The sequence below is a fragment of the Apis mellifera genome, linkage group LG4 (genome assembly GCF_003254395.2).
Source record: "Apis mellifera strain DH4 linkage group LG4, Amel_HAv3.1, whole genome shotgun sequence".
In the NCBI taxonomy this organism is placed as follows: domain Eukaryota; kingdom Metazoa; phylum Arthropoda; class Insecta; order Hymenoptera; family Apidae; genus Apis; species Apis mellifera.
The window spans coordinates 7,881,022-7,897,588 of record NC_037641.1 but is presented as its reverse complement, the minus strand read 5'-3'; the positions used below and the strand labels follow the sequence as shown (position 1 = coordinate 7,897,588).

The 16,567-nt window shown below is 39.4% G+C and overlaps 1 protein-coding gene across 1 annotated transcript in view; it reads right to left on the bottom strand.

The window, feature by feature from the left end:
- Positions 1–9,550, bottom strand: part of LOC413371 (mothers against decapentaplegic homolog 6) — a 68,914-nt gene extending 59,364 nt beyond the window's left edge. The window contains exons 1-2 of the mRNA XM_396816.6: positions 9,536–9,550; positions 5,269–8,559 (exon numbers count right to left, since the gene is read on the bottom strand). Coding sequence (XP_396816.5) covers positions 5,269–6,184 — 916 coding nt within the window. The 5' untranslated portion in view covers positions 6,185–8,559; positions 9,536–9,550. The remainder of the gene's footprint in view (positions 1–5,268; positions 8,560–9,535) is intronic.
- Positions 9,551–16,567: the final 7,017 nt, after the last annotated feature.

The following is a 16,567-nucleotide window of genomic DNA, read 5'->3' as shown; positions in this document are numbered from 1 at the left end:
CTCTGCATATACATACACGCATACATACACGAGAGAACGCTGGCGCAAGCGATCCACCGCTATTATTAGACGTAGAAACCTCACCGTGGAATCCGAAGGATTTCGTTATTTTCCTATATACAGATTTTCATTTCGCCGAATTTCGCCGTCGCGATTCATGTCGCGATACGCTACGTATATTATCCGCCGCCTCCTCGGCTCTATAAGGTTTATTAATAGGAAACTGAACCGGTGCGTCGTGTGCCACTATGTTTACCTTGCACGCGCACATTTTCCGGCGCTCCTGATTATCGATAGATCTCGCGCAGCGCGGCGAACTGTGACGAATCGGCGTCGTCATCGCGAAATCGAGAACAGTGCCAGTTTCTCCGTTTCCTATATTAATATTGCTGCAATATCACCGCTAGGAGATATTAGTTTACGAGTTTCTTGTAGACATTCTAATATAAGAAGGCGGTCCCATAAAAACGATTAGAGTAATGTTCCCATAATCATTTGTCCAATATACGTATACACAATTTATCGCCGTGGCCGTATTTGTAACCGTATCTCTTCTATTGCTTCACGCCTAAATGTCATGACGATCTTTTTTAAAAATATTTTCCTCCCTTCCCCTCCCTCTTATCGTATAGCCACGTTGATTTTATCGAGATAAGCTGCAAATAGATTTTTCATTTAATAAATTCACGATCGAGATCGCGTTGTGAATTACGAGTTTTGTACCATTTCGAGATGTTTTTCATCCACTGTCGTGCGTATGGTTGGTGATATTTGCGCGTCAGAACGATATTTAGAGCACATTAAATATACTGGCGCCGTATTATAAATAAGATTAGAAGTACATGATTTTAATATAAATAGAACCTCTCTTGAATATATATATATATATATATATATATATACATATATATATATATATATATATATATATACATATATATATATATATATATATATATATATATATATATATATATATATATATATATACTATATATTTTCGGGAGGAAATATGCCGACCGATATTCGATGCTGGGTATACTAACGACACTTTAGAAATGCAGCAATAAATTTTCATAATTTATAGATGTATTTTGTATTAAACGTTCGTTTTCCAAGCTCCCATTCAATGTTTCTGAAAGCGTAATAAAATTAAGTAATAATAGTAATTGAACTCGAATAACAACAAAAGTTTTCATTACCATTTTTTTTATTCCTACTGACTAGTTTCTATCTCTTTAATTATTATATATATATATATATTTCACTATAGAGTATAGAAAATAAAAATAAATTTATCTTAAACAAGAATTCTAAATATTTAAAGAAAAAAAAAAAAACCAAAGCTAAATATTTTCGTAATTTGAATAATTTATCAAGATTTCGATAAAGACTCATTTTAATAAAAAATCATTTTAATAAATCACGATAATATAAACTATCGTCATTCGTATGCATATTCATGATATTATAAAAAAAAATGGTAATAAACTATATTACGTTTTCATAATTAATTCGTATTTTACTCGTATTAATATACTTTATTTCATTAAATTAATTTCACATGCAATATTCAATCTCCCGCAAACGCAATTTGATTATGTTAATTTTCAATTAATAAATACTCATCTCCGATGATTCAATGATAAAAACATTCGAGAATCGAACAAAATGATCAGATTGCTCGATTACTTTTCATTCGTTCGTTCACTTTGTTTATTCATCGTTTTAAATTTTCAATCAGGATTAGTCAATCGTCTAATTTTTCTCAAAAGTCAGGCAACAACCGACTTAAATACTCGTTGGAGTTACGTAAAGACGCCAGTTTTGCTGGCGCCTTATATTTACTCCATCTCTTTCCTCCTAACACCGTGTCTTTGTATTGATAGAACGCGACTGTTTTTCTTTTTTTTTCTTTTTTTTTTTCTTTTTTCGTTGTAATTGAATTCGCGTCGCCAATGAGCAGACAGACGATATCACAAGACGACGAAATTAATAAATTTTACGATTATGCAAGGTGCCAGCTAATGACACGAGTCTATATACTTGATGATTTTTGTTATTTCTGCGTGCAATTGTAACCTATTTCACAGAGAATACAAGTGTTTGAAGAAAATATGTTAAATTTTTGAAACGATTCGTGATAATTTCATTTCCTCGTATCGATGAGAAATTCTAAAAATATAAAAAATAATATCGTTCGAAGAAAATTCGATATTTAATGAAAAGAATTATTTAAAAATCAAAATTTGCGATAACATTTAATTTTATTTATTATACACAATTATAATATAAATAAAAAATTTTTTGTATATTGCAATACAAAAATCTATTTATCCGTATTAGAAAAAATGTGAAAAAAGAAGGGAAAATAAAGGAACTGAGATTAAATTCCAACGTAAGTGGGCGATGAATGGGCATTTTCCCAAAATAGAGAATCATAAATCTTGAAAAGAAAGTAGATGAAACGGAATTGATAAGTCTAGGCAGATTTCGATTTCGAAAAGATAATCGTACCTGCTATGAGTTTACACTGGAACACCATTCAAAACCTGTAAAAAATGTCGTCCAGCAGATGGGATAACAGGTATTGCCTACCTGTTAGACAACCTATTCTATTTCAAAAGAAAAATCCGGCTCCTCAATCCTAATATGACAACTCAATCGTTCAAGCATATTTTTTTTTCAAAGTTTTGGACTGCTACGAAAAATGAAATAAAATATTTGATATATATATAAAATTAATATAACAATATTAAATATTTCGATAATCATCAACTAATCATTATTATAGAATATATCCATTCCTAAGAAACAATTATTATCTCTAATTTTAGATTATTATTAAAATTATTATACTTGAAGATATTATTTTGGAACGATATTTTAAACACAGAAAAAATTATTTTCACACAACAGATTATGAGAGATATTTAATCGAAGATTCTGCTAATAAAAAATCGAATCGAAACTATTAAAACCATCGGTTTATTCGAAATACGTGTTAACCGATCGGATCGGCCCGTGTTTGGGACGTGTGAAACCTCCAGCGTCGTTTCGGAGACGTGCGAATAATTTAAGCACGTGAAAGGCCGACATTGTAACGACAACGTGCCGCGAACCAAATGCTAATCGTCACCTGTACGGGGCTCGTTAACGAGCCCGCAGAGCCTCGGGTCAATGCGAAACCGGTAATTTATTACCGATAGCGAGGAGGATTAGTCGATGTCCAGCTGGTGTCGGGTTCCTAGGTAAATGAGAGTACACGCGTTCGTGGACTGAATAAAAAATATCACCGGTGAATTGCGTTTGAATGCGCGGGCTACGCAGAGCTGCCTCTCCGCGAGCCTGAACCCTGGGTGTACGACAAAAGGAACAAGAGCGGAATAGTGAATAGTATCGATACGTGTAAATGTTCTTGATTGCCCTCACGGTAGCAGTCGCGAGCAACAGTTGAAGTAATAAATTTTGATGAAAGCGGACGGTTTTGCTTCGCCATGGGAATCGGCAATGAAGCACGGCTTTGTGCCACTGTTGTGTCAGAACGGCGTGAACTGTACGGGAATGAGCGTGAAATATCGCTCGACGTATTTATGCCGTCTCGAACAAGTGGTGGTGGACGACGTTTCTCGACGATTCCAAACGGAATCGAGTGCAAGACGTGAAACTATCATCGCGCGTTTAACCCGTATTTTTAATGGGGATCGTCATTCTTATCCAAGCCTGTTCCTTTCGAATACCAAAATTTATTCTTCGCTAAGATATTTTCAAATATTCATCTCTTTGAGCAAAAACAAAGTATTTTTAAAAAAAATAATAATAATAAATATATCCATATCTCAAATTCGTTTCTACGTAAAAATGGTTTCTATGAAAACTTGATATATTTATGTGTGTTTCGCAAAATTTTTACTTCTGATCGACTATATTGTGGACCATCGACCACTCCACGTGTGCATTGAACTATCGGTATTTAATTAACTTTGTCACGATCGTGTCCAGATGTCCGTGCATGGAATCCGTGCTACCATGCTACTCTATTCGCCCAACAATTTTATTCAATACGTCTCGGTGACAATTTACGATATAATTGTGGATTGGCTGCCGGAGACAATAACGCGCCATTGTTTGCTAGGTTTGCTAATTTATTGGAATTCTATATTTACGATGTCTTCACGGTATAATACGTATATACACGCAGATGACTTCATAAATTTGTTATTTCTGGAATTTATGGTGGTGACAGCTGATTTTCCGAGACATCTTAACGACGCTTAAAATCATTCTCGGTTATGGGTGCCGATGTTTAAACGTGGTCTCCCCGATGTATTTGTCAATTGTGACAAATAGCGGTGCTGTTCCGCCATTTTAATAGAGTGTAAATGTCAAATATGAGAAATTTGTTGTAATTAATTGCGCTTTTAATTTTTAAGGGGAAAAGAAATTATTCGAATCAAGTCAAGATTAATAATCCATTTTTGATCTTTAAATTTCGAGAGAAATATTTATAACACAATTAATCAATTTATTAATTGAGAAATTAATTGTGCATGAGTGTATCTTGACAAAAATTAACGAAAATTTATAAAATAATTCGTGAATTGCTTCTATTGCAATGCGAACATAATTCAATTACGTTTTTAAATTAGGAAATTACAATTTCTCTAATGTAATCAATGTTCAATCAAAATTTATTATAAAATTAATTCAAAGTTAAATGAAATAATTAAATGAGAATGTGTTCTATTTTATATCTACAAATTAATTCAATTACGAAAAATTTTAAAGAATTACACGTTCATTTTGCGTTTTAATTTCTTTCTCCTTTTTTGTATTCTATTCGATATTTATATTACTTATTTTAATTTAATATATCGTTCAAGAAACGATAATGAAATAATTGAATAAAATGAAAGTGTACGAAAGGTTAAGATTGATGCAATTATTATAAAAGTAATGGCGCGACGATAATTTACGATCTATACATGAATCAAAACAAATAAAATCAAATAAAATCTATTAATAAGCTAGAGCATTATTTCATTTCTATAATTAAATTATTATGCTTATAAAGCATAATAATTCTCAAACTTATCGGAAGGTCATCTCTATTTTTATTCATTATTTACTCATAAAAATCAATAACAACATATAGTACATATATGTACATGAAATAGCACAAGTTTGCTAATTTTAAATAATCACACGTAAAAAAAAAAAAAACATTTAAAAAAAATGAAAAAGAAAAATAAAAGAAAAATTACTTACCGGGTTTGCAGAGCCGGCTCCAATGGTAAGGGTTGCAGCATATGTATACAGGATCTTTAGCGGAATGACAGACAGGAAGTCTCTTGAGCTCCGACGAATGAGCGAGATCCGGCCACCGCCAGATCTGGCAGCAGAGCAGGTGAGGATCGATTGGCATATTGTCGAGCGAGCCACGAACAGGTACTCTGCATCGATCTGGTCTTATTGGCGACGCGCACGAATCCTCCGATTCAGAGTTTTGATCGTCGTCCTTCTCCAACGACGAGGAACGATGATGTCTTCGATGATGCCGATGATGATAGTGATGATGATGCGTTGGATGATGATAATAGTAATGACAATGGTGGTAACGATGATGACGATAACATTGTTGCTGTTGTTGCGATTGTTGCTCGGTATCGTAGCTGTCCTCGGTATGCTGGCGTGGCACGAGGATGCACGAGCCGAGATCGGCACCACAACTTTCGACGGCGGTGAGTAACATCTCTAGTTGATTTTCCTTGAGCGATTTGAGGAGCTCCTTGCACCTCAACAAACGAACGGGATCCTCGTCATCATCCTGGCTCTGATCACCGCCGCAACAACCTTGATGTAGTCTACTCGACGAGATACGGCTACCTCCTCCTCCTCCTCCTCCACCTCCCCCTCCCCCTCCTCCTCCTCCTCCTCCACCGCCTCCCCCTCTTCCGCCGCCGACTGCACCTCCTGACGACGCTCCACGCGCTCCTCTGGTTGTTTGGCCCGTCGTTGCCGTCACGTTGCTCGTCGTGTCGTTGTCGGTGCCACTCGTGTTGTTTGCGCGATGAATACGTGACGAATCCTCTTGAGCTTCACACTCGGTTTCATGCTCTCCACGGACCTTGGCCTTTAGGAGACGTCTAGTGAGCGCCGTCCGTTTGCTCCAGAACATGAACATGAAACAGGATTTGCGGTACGTGCATTTGGGGGCCAGTACTTTTCAACGTAGCCGCGCGGAAAATGTGAAATATTTGGAATCGGTGCCTGACGCGACACCGTCACACCACCGCGCACTGGACACGCCACTTTCCACCACCCCCTCCACCACCTCCACCGTCCCCTCTCGCTCTTCTTCCACCGCGAGTTTCCTCTACCCGCGCCTCGTTTCTCTCCCTTTCGCAGTGCTGAGTTTCCCCGTTGCCGCTCCTCTTTCGCCAACGTGACGACGACGACGAAAAAACGGAACACGAGAAGTATATACACCGGGCGGTTATACACTGTCAAGAAAAAAAAACAAACACCGCCGCCTTATGCCAACACACATACGACCGAAGGGAATCACAGACGAATGACGGTCCCCAGCTCGAGACTTCTGACGGGGCCAGAACACGCGCGTATATTTATTTATGCTCTCTACGTATCTCGTGCACTTTGGATCACGGTCCCGAAATAGTATGACAGTCCCCTTGTAGCGGAACGATGGCGTTCGTTTCGCGCTAAAACTGGTTCAAATGCTCAGATCCGATACGCGCGACACTCCAGTTTTTGTGAATGTCATTCGTTCTTCTTTTTCGTTCCGGAAAACGAAAATATTTCCAACTAAAGATGACGCGTGACAAGCGATGGGACGGATCAACGTATAATAAACGATATTACCTTTGTGACGATAATTTTTTTCATACGTTGTAAACGAGGTTGAGACAAATACTGTCTATTAATCTTGAACCTTCATTTACCTGTGTGCCACGATATCAGCTAAAGCGCCACTTTATTTCCTTGAGACGACTGTTTTTGCTTTGTCGACCAAACGTTGAAACGTTATCTTACGTTCTTCACGTCTGAATAACAAAATGACAACATTGAAGAAAATGTGTCGCGTTGGATAAGTTGGTGTCCAAAGGGAGTTGTTGTCGTCGGAGACAAAAAGTACTCGAGGATTTTTTCGAGAACGAAAAAACGTAGCGCATAATATACAAGTGAAAAGGCACGAGGATTGTCTACTTGTCTCGACAGTTCGCGAACGTCAGCTTTGGTTGTCCGTAGATGTGCACGGTGCAACGGTCGCCAGCGGGGTTACGGACGCGCACTATTAGTATCACGATACACTTCTTATCCGTTAGATGTAGCAGCACGAATCGGTCGCGCGCGCACACACGACACCGGTTCTTGACTTTCCTCAACGTTGTATATCGACAGGCGATGTGGTGCCTTAACCTCACGACCCGGCACATAAGCACAAACACACACGCGCGCGCGTATATAATACGTACATTGGCACAATCGCCTTACGAAAAATTGTTTTGTATCGTTGCGAATCTTTCTTTTTTTCGCTTCCTTCGTTTAGGAGATGAGTCTGTACTCAAACAATGTACCACGGCGCTTGATCAATGTCCCTTGAATCTCGGGCTGCCAAGCCCTGTAGAATACGATAGTGCCGTTTTCGTTCTTGATACTCCTTTGCCCGTGCCGTCGCCAATGCCGGCGCACCGGCACCACATAACAACAACAACAAGAACAACGACGACGACGACCACGACACTTTAACCTCAAATTCGAGATTGTCGCGTCGATCACTCCCCGTCATCCGTATACGCGTATCACCGAGTGACATTTTCCGCTTGCATCGTCTGTCTTTTTCTCCCTACTTCTTCACTGTTCTCACTATTCACCGTAACACTTGTCGCTCGTCACCCATCGCCGTCGCCGGCCTGCGGGCTTATTCGCGCGAGGCGACCGCGAGGACGCGCACTGTCACATTCTTGAAATCGCTGCTCGAAGAGCCAGCGAGAACGAGTGAGATACTAATGAGGAGGGATAACGCGTGAGTAAGACAGACAGTTAGAAGAGAGAGCAAAATATACACCGAGAAAAAGAGAGTAGGGAGGACTAGCGCACGTAGATCGGATATATAACTCGCGGAGGGCGAGAGAGGTCGAACGAGAGTAGCGCTTCGGTTGCACGTTTAAAACTTCGATACGTACTCGGATAAAAAATGTTAGGATGTAGTAGGGAAAAGAATTGCATTCAGTTTCACCGCGACGTTACACTTGATTTTTAACTATTTTAAATTCTTCTACTGGTAATCGTTTCTCGTCTTCGCGCACAGATACTGACGTCGTCACGGAGCAAACTGTTGCGAGGAATAACCACGATTACGGCCGTAACACGACTCGACTCGGCTCCGCTCGACGACGCGACTGGTACGCACGAGGTCTCCGTCATGAGCGCACACACCGATTTCCACCGCCTCTTCCTCCACCTCCTCGTCGCCGCCGTCGCTCGTCTCGTCCCGTCCGTCTCGTCTCGGCGCGCCGATACACCGACCGCAGCATACTAAACACACAAGGGAGATTGTTAAACATGGCCGTCGCCGCCGCGCCATTATTTGTCGCGTTCGCCGCAAGAGGCGCCACTCGTACGTGTATTACAGATACACCGCAAATGTACTTTTGAAAATTATACTGCGTATCTTCGTTTTCTCTCTTTTCGTATATTTTGATAGATATTACCCACATATTGTCAATGGAATAGAAATATTACACATTACGTGCAAATAATATTGAAAACATTATTTAATATATCCGTTACAAGGAACATTACTTACGAGAATCTTCGAAATTTTAACGAATCGACGAATGAAATAAAAAATTCTACAAATATTATAATAAGCGGAAAAAAATTAAAAATATTTCTTTCAACTAATCAAAAACTTGTTCTTTTCGCACGGAAAACGTGATTACGTTTGAATAATCGTTATTCGATGAATTCATATCCAAATAGATGAATTTTCGGGAAACTTTGAGAATGATAATCAATCGATCATAAATCTCCTTCTAGCTCGCGATCCATGCAACTGGAACACGTTGTGAAGCAGGATAAGCGGCGGAAGGGAAAGGTGGTGATGAGGGAGGGTGAGGGAAAGAAGCGAACAAGGGCGGGGGGGAGGTTATCCCAGGCAAGAAGGGGGGCAAAACGCAAGGTGGACTCGTCTGAAGACGGGGGGCGTCAGCCGGTCGCGGTTACTCGAGCGGGCGAGCAGACTGACGCCAGCGCCTCTGCCTAGCGCCAGCGCCAGTCACCGACAAGTACTCCACCCTGAGGGTCAACATTCCACGATGAATTTCAGTCATGATATTTCTCGTAAAGGAGACATCCGTTTCAACGTGTCATCGTCATCGAATGATGAAAGAATGTTAAAGAAGAACGGTTATCGGTCAGACAGGAAAGAATTCGCTTTATCGAGTCGCTTTCTAGATGACGCTCCTCGATCTGAATAATACCGATATATTTCTTTGGTATATATACTCACGCGATTTTAGATTCAGTCCACAGGAACGAATACTTGCGAGTTCATCGGTGAATCTACAACAGAATTTTGAATTTATACTTGGTAATACTTCGTTTGTATTCTTTCGTTGAAATGAAAGTATGTAGGTTATGAAAACTGTTAATATCGAAGGTTAAAGTGAGTTGATACATAAGGTTAACGTGGTTTTTATTGTATAAAACTCTTTTATATAATTTATTATTATTATTAATAAATTTTTTTTAATCATAATATTAATAGTACCGATTAATATTTTGAAAATAATTCGATTAATAAAAATTCCCCAAATAATCAATTTTTATGATATTTGTACATACTTTCTTGTACTAAATGTTTAATATTTCTTCCATCAATTTCTAATTACATTTTTATTAATTTTAACAACGGTACTAATTATTATCCAGTATCATTTATAAATTAAGGATAAGTTGTGAGAGGAATGAAAAATCAATACTAAATTTCATTCATTCGAATTATTCGTCCATTTGTCATCGTTTTCTGGAAAGATAAGAAAATCTGAATCGACGACTGTCCCCCCTGCAAGCTAACGGAGGCGCCATTAATTTATTTCACGGAGCCCATATTGAAAATGACTTCGGAGGATAAATCAGCGTCTTGACGCATTAAAGCTCGCTCTTTTTTTGCCGCCGTCCGTTGTTCGTTTTCTTCAGCAACGTCTAGACGCGTTATTTCACCGTTGGAACCCGCTCCGAAATGATATAGAATTTAGGAAGTTATTTAGTTATGTATGTCTGGCGTCCTGAGCTGGCTAGTAATCAGGCGCCTGGCCTCCGCAAACTGTCCCTCGCTCTTTCCTCTTCTCCCTCTTTTCCTTTCTCTTTCTTTCTTTCGCCCGCCGCCACTCACCGTCCCCCCTCCCCTTCTTTTTCTTCTTCCCTCTTGTTCTGATTTTGTCTCGCTTTATCGTGCGTTCATTCGGTAAAGCCTGGTAAATTCTCCAGGGCCGTCCACGTTCTCGGTGCCTCGGTGTCTTGGTCCAATTAAAGCGTTGATCAAGGTGCTCTTCGCTCGACTTCCATATCACGCGAAACGAGTGTACATTTCTAACTCGTATCCCTTAAGATTATATCGCGGAGGATAAAAGATGTTTCGTACGTACGAACGATGAACCAATTATCCGACTGGCATTGGAGAAATTTTGCTTTCATCCTCTTACGATTCTCGTCTCTCGTCTTTCTTCCACATCCCGCATTATTTTAATATTTTTTTCTTACGAAATGAAAATTTGCTTAAAAGAAATCGGAAAAAAACGTGGGTATGCTCGAGTCTCAAAAAATTTCTCCGCGTTCATCGCTAATAATTACTAAAAATTGCTTGCCTAATTATCTTTTAAAACCAATATTACAAGCTATTCAACGTCCATCTCTTATCCTATCATTAAATACTTTCCTCCTTCGTTACATTCGCATTATCAGTCATTCGCTCGATACATACATCGCACTTGACTTTTTAACGCAAAATTGTGCGACGAATTAATTAAATTAATCCACGCTGTACTGAATCGAGAAGGAAATAGATAGATCGGAAAAAATTAATTCGAATACCATAGATATTCATTTATTCCGGAAAGAAACTCTGAAGCGAGAGTGAATCGAGTAGAGAAGATAATCGCGTATAAAAACATCCTAAGCAAATCAATGAATAAAACTCGAACAGGATTTCATTAATTAAAATCGGTGTTCGGTGTATTCGTGTGTGACAAAATTGGATGCGCTTTATGATATTATTAACATTCCCGACCGAACGATACACGGTATTCGAGGAAACCCGAAGAAACATCGTTTTCAGGTAGTTAATGTTTATTATACAACCATGTAATAACATCTTGGCCAAAAAAGATAAAAATCGGACACGATCACGGTTCATCGTTAACTTAAATCGCGCTTGTCGCACAACTTCGTGTGTGACAAAATTGGATATCGCTTCATCGATATTATTAACATTCCTAAGCAAAATAAAATATATTCGGGACGAGTACTCTTGATAAAAATCGCGTGAATCCATGTGAAAAAAAAAAAAGAGAAAAAATAAAAATCACGTCACGACACTGTGGAACGTTCGTTTCACATGATATTATTATAACATTCCTAAACAAACAAAATGCAGGAGTCCCCCCTCCTTCGAGATTCAGATTATACGTTCGCCTCCACCCCAGAGAGAGAGAATCAAGGTACAAAATTATAAGCCGCCGCAGATAGGCATTTCGTAACGGGTCGGCAGCAGCGTAGGAGCGGAACACAGGTCGAGCGCACTTTTGCCTTCGTTCTATTTCCAAACACGAGAATTATTCACGTTCCCCTGTATGTACACGGCCGCAGTATGGAGCATGGCGCCGTTCCTGACGTATCACGGCTGATGCCACTCGCCTGAACGGACTGCGGTAATGCACGCGAAACTAAGGCCGCGAGAATGAACCGGACGACGACCGGTCTAACATAAACATTGGCGCCTCGTGGAAACAATACAGAAAGGAAACGTCACGCGTGAGAAAACGGAATATGGTGATCTCACCTGGGATATTTACGAGTCTCGAGTCGCTTTATATTTTTCCACCTTTGCACTTGTTGAGTGTATCAAAAATGACATTCCTTTTCGTGGTCGCATGTAAGCATTTGATTGTGAGTACAATTTTGTAAAAGTATCTCCAGTCTTTTATTACTATTACTTAGGTGTGCAATTTGTATAATTAGTAAGAAGATTATAGGATATTGGAAAATTAGTCCATTTTCTTTTTTCTACGATTTATCATATTCTGAGATACAATCTCATGGAACGAATTATCAATATCCTGCGGGCGTAGATGAACAGATTCGTATGACAATGTGGAGGCAAAACGAAAAGGTGGAATTAACGTGGAGGCCGCCGTGACAGGCGCATGCAAGCGAGGCGGAACACGCGCGCAAATATTTCTCATTGGATTTGTCCGAGCGTGCCGTACAAAGTAAGGACATGATACTTTTCTTTGGATGACGCGATCCAACCCCCCGACGGCGCCGCTGTCAACGCTCCAAATTCCTACTACGACGACGAAGAGAACGATCGCCTTCGTTCTTCGAACCGGCTACTCACGATTCCACTGTAATTCATCTTCCGCGAACCGTACAGTTTCAAGCTATTTCAAGCCTCTTGGCCCCCGTTGGTGATTTTCGTGATTTTCGCTCTACCCTCCTCCCCCTCCGATCGACCGGGACGAATGCTTTGAAAACGAGTGTCAAAATGACCGATCGTCAAAATTTTCTCGAATAACTCGAACCGGTCACAGGTCCGTTTGAAACAGGTTGAAACCGTTTATAACGGTACATAACTGGAAAGTTATGTACGTGTGTATCTATTTCGTCTCGCATTATTCTATCCGAACGCCTATTAATATCCGAGGCTAATTTAATTAAACGCGATGCCATTTTAGTTATCGATGATTTTATCTCATCAGCACGGGCTTGTGATCGATCGATCATTTTTTTGCATCGATTGTCAAAAATATCATCAAATCGTGATCGCAGGAAACGTAGTTTCGAGTAACGTAGCTCGATAATTAACAGAGCTCCTCTTCCTCAGGATGAGATATCTAATCACATGTGATCGTGGCTCGTTGGCAGGCGTTTATGGAAATTCGAAAGCATTAACGACATCCGTTCGCGGATGGAAAAAGCTGGTTGTCCGCCGTGGGAGACACGCTCGCCGGACCGTGCGTAATCGTCTACATCACTGGCGCCTATCCCTACTCGATTCTTTGTCGTAAAACAAGGTGCGACATTTATTTTTCCGGTTGGCGCTGTTTTCAGAAAAAAAAAAAAAAAGAAAAACCTCTATCCTCGTATGCGCTACTAATAAATACGACCGCAACATTAACAACCTCCCCTATCGGGGAATATAGTCCAATGGAATTAAAACCGACTGGAAAGTTTTCGAACGCCTCGTGAATACGTAGTTGGAAAGAAGGAAATACTTTTAACTTGGTCTCCAAGTTGCACGGATGACTCAGCTTCGAAAGTAAGTATGCTAAAGTGAGTGAGTTTAACCAACTTAGAGAACGAGTTGAACGATTAAATTGTTTCGAAAAAACAAAGGCTGTTATATCGCGAGTAATAACTAAATTTCCCGAAACTTTTACGTCGTAAAATTCGAAACGCGCGTGAGAAACCGATCCCATCGCCTGATAATCGAGGCGCCAGAGATTTGCCAAAGTTTCGTAGAGCCGGATGAATAATTCGTACACCTGAAACCCGAGTGCCGGGCAGATATGGGCAGGTTTCGCGCGAAATAAAAGCATCTATTTCGTTTCTATTTCGGTGATCGCTCGACCGAGCCGCTCGGTGAGCGGCTCGTCACGCTCGCTCGTCGCTTCGTGGCCCATTATTTCGACCAACCTCCCGTTTCTCCCCCATTTTGCGAAGATTCGAGGAATCACGAATCCGGCCAACTCGACCTTACATCCGCCGCCTTTTTTCTTTTTTTCTTTTTTTCAACCGGATGCGATTCACCGTCTTCCGGTTGAAACCGGAGCGGGCCGGAAGATCCCACTTTGCTCGGTACACGAAAATCGGCGATGCGGCCGCGAGATGCACACGTGGAACACCTGCACCTCGTACGGCCGGACGGAGCGCGTTGCGACGGCCCTGCGTAAAAGCACAGCGACGAGGACGACGTTGGGTGGGAGAGGTATGATGGGACAGGTGCGGCTCGTAACTTCCTGGATAATATCGGCCGGTCCGGACGCGCGACCGGCGCTAACGCTGACGCTTACGTTAGCGGTGGCGCCACTCGGATCCACGCCATAGGCGCCTGTCCGTCCCGTGCCTCTCCCCTCCCTCCCCCGGCCCCGCTCGAGTGGTGCACCCTCGCCGCTTTCCAGTCTCTCTCTCTCTCTCTCTCTCCCTCTCATTCCGCTTCGTCCATCATTTCTCTTTGCCATAACGCGTACGAATGCCCTCGGCTAGCGATGGGACCAACGCGCCAAATCTCTGGCGAAATCGCGAAACATTCCTCCTCCACGGATAGAAATAGAAATAGCGGGATGGGTATTTGGAAAGAATCGAGAATTTTCGGGTTTTATTCTATTTTGGAAAGTTTGGATGAATTTGAAAAGGGATTAAGCTTAAGATAAGGTTTGAAAAGGAAGAATTCGCTTTGCGATGGAAATTAAATGAAAAAGGTGTTAGAGAATAGTTAGATTCTGTTAGGTTTCTTCCGGAAATACTTATTACTTCACCTCGAAATTGTTATTTGCCGGACAAATTGTTTGAACGTTTCGAATATGGGATTGATCCCATCGCTATATTCCACTCTTCTTACGTGTCCTCGCCACTTCTCAAACAAGCATACGATGTTACTAGCAAAACCTGCACCATCTTTATTCATGCACACTGGGTAGTTGACGGGAGGCGAGATGCCGTGGAGAGCACGTAGTAAGCATGTATGTATGGCCGAGGTGCATGCATACCAAATTGCAAAAATGCACCATCGACGGTGGGGAATTTAATATTTGAAAGGAGGACTCATCGGCTACGTTTGAAGTCGCGATGCCGTTGGAATTATTTAAATCTATGGTAAGCCGATTTTCAAAGCCGATATCTCGCGAACTGTAACGCAGTCCTTCGTGTATGTATGCAATATTTGCATATTCCTTTATGTTAACGGTGCTTTGTCCGACGGAGACCTTTTGCAAAATGAAAGCTCGAGAAAGGATCGCGTTACGAATCAGAGTTGCATACTTTGTGCGAAGTTTTAGAAACGAGAAACTCGACTCAACTTTATTAACTTTATTAATTAGATTCGTCTGACGTTTATATATTGCGTGCAATTTTGGCGTGCGATAATAAATTTTATCGATTTATCGACGCTTATATATAATTCATTGTTAGTCTAATAAATATAAACATGTAAACATAAAATAGTATTTGTTTTATATAAAACAAATTGTTTTCTCTCAACGTCATTTATCAGAATTTGCCTTGTATACACAAGATGAGAGAAGCTCAATGCCAATGTTACCGTGACGATAATGTCGAAGCTTCTGATATGTATCTACATATCTACGTTCATGTGTAGATCATGGATATAAATAACTTAATATGAAAAAAAAAAAAAAAAGAAATGATTGAATTTTAAATTTGAGTAAAGAAGAAGAATAAATAAAAATATGATTAAGTTGAATTATAATTAATTTTTCGGGAAATTTACTTTTATACAGATTTTTCTTTATTTTTCAATAAAAAAAAAAGAAATTAAATTAAATAAAAATTATATGCAGAAATTATATCTGTTATATTGTAAGAAAATGATTAAAATTTAAAGACACGATTGAAATATATATATATATATTTAATATAATTTTTGTATTTTGTATTTTATTTTAAAAAACAATATTTCCGACAGATATGACCACGTGGTTGCTACGCGCACGATATTACTGAACTCTCGTTATTTCTTACCTGTTGCAACGATAACCTTCTGCTATTGGTTAACTGTTGCACATGCGCTGTGTCAAAATTTAAGTTAGAATTTATACGAGCAAGTCCCGTAATCTAAAGTTCAATGCACCAAATGTAAAACATAATACAATTTAATGTCAATTTATAAATAAAATACATATACATAATTCATTAATTTAATATATTATTTGACTTTTTTATTTTATTATTCTTAATACGGTATTTAGTATTATTTAGTTTTTATTTAATTTTTTATATTTTTATTCTAAGATTTTATTTTAAATATAGAATAAATTTTCTTAAAATTAAAATTGAAATTTACATCTTTTGCAGATTTTTATACAATATCTTTCATATTTTAAATAATCTTTTAAAACAAAATTAATTTCTATTTTTATATATCAACAGATAAACTAACGAAAAGAAATGATGAAAGTAACATAAATTGAAGCCACCAGATAGCACTCGAATCGTTTTAGCAAATTCAAGTAAGCAAATTAATTACCAATCGCATATAATAAGCATATTAACTAATCTTTCAATCAATTACCGAATAACATAA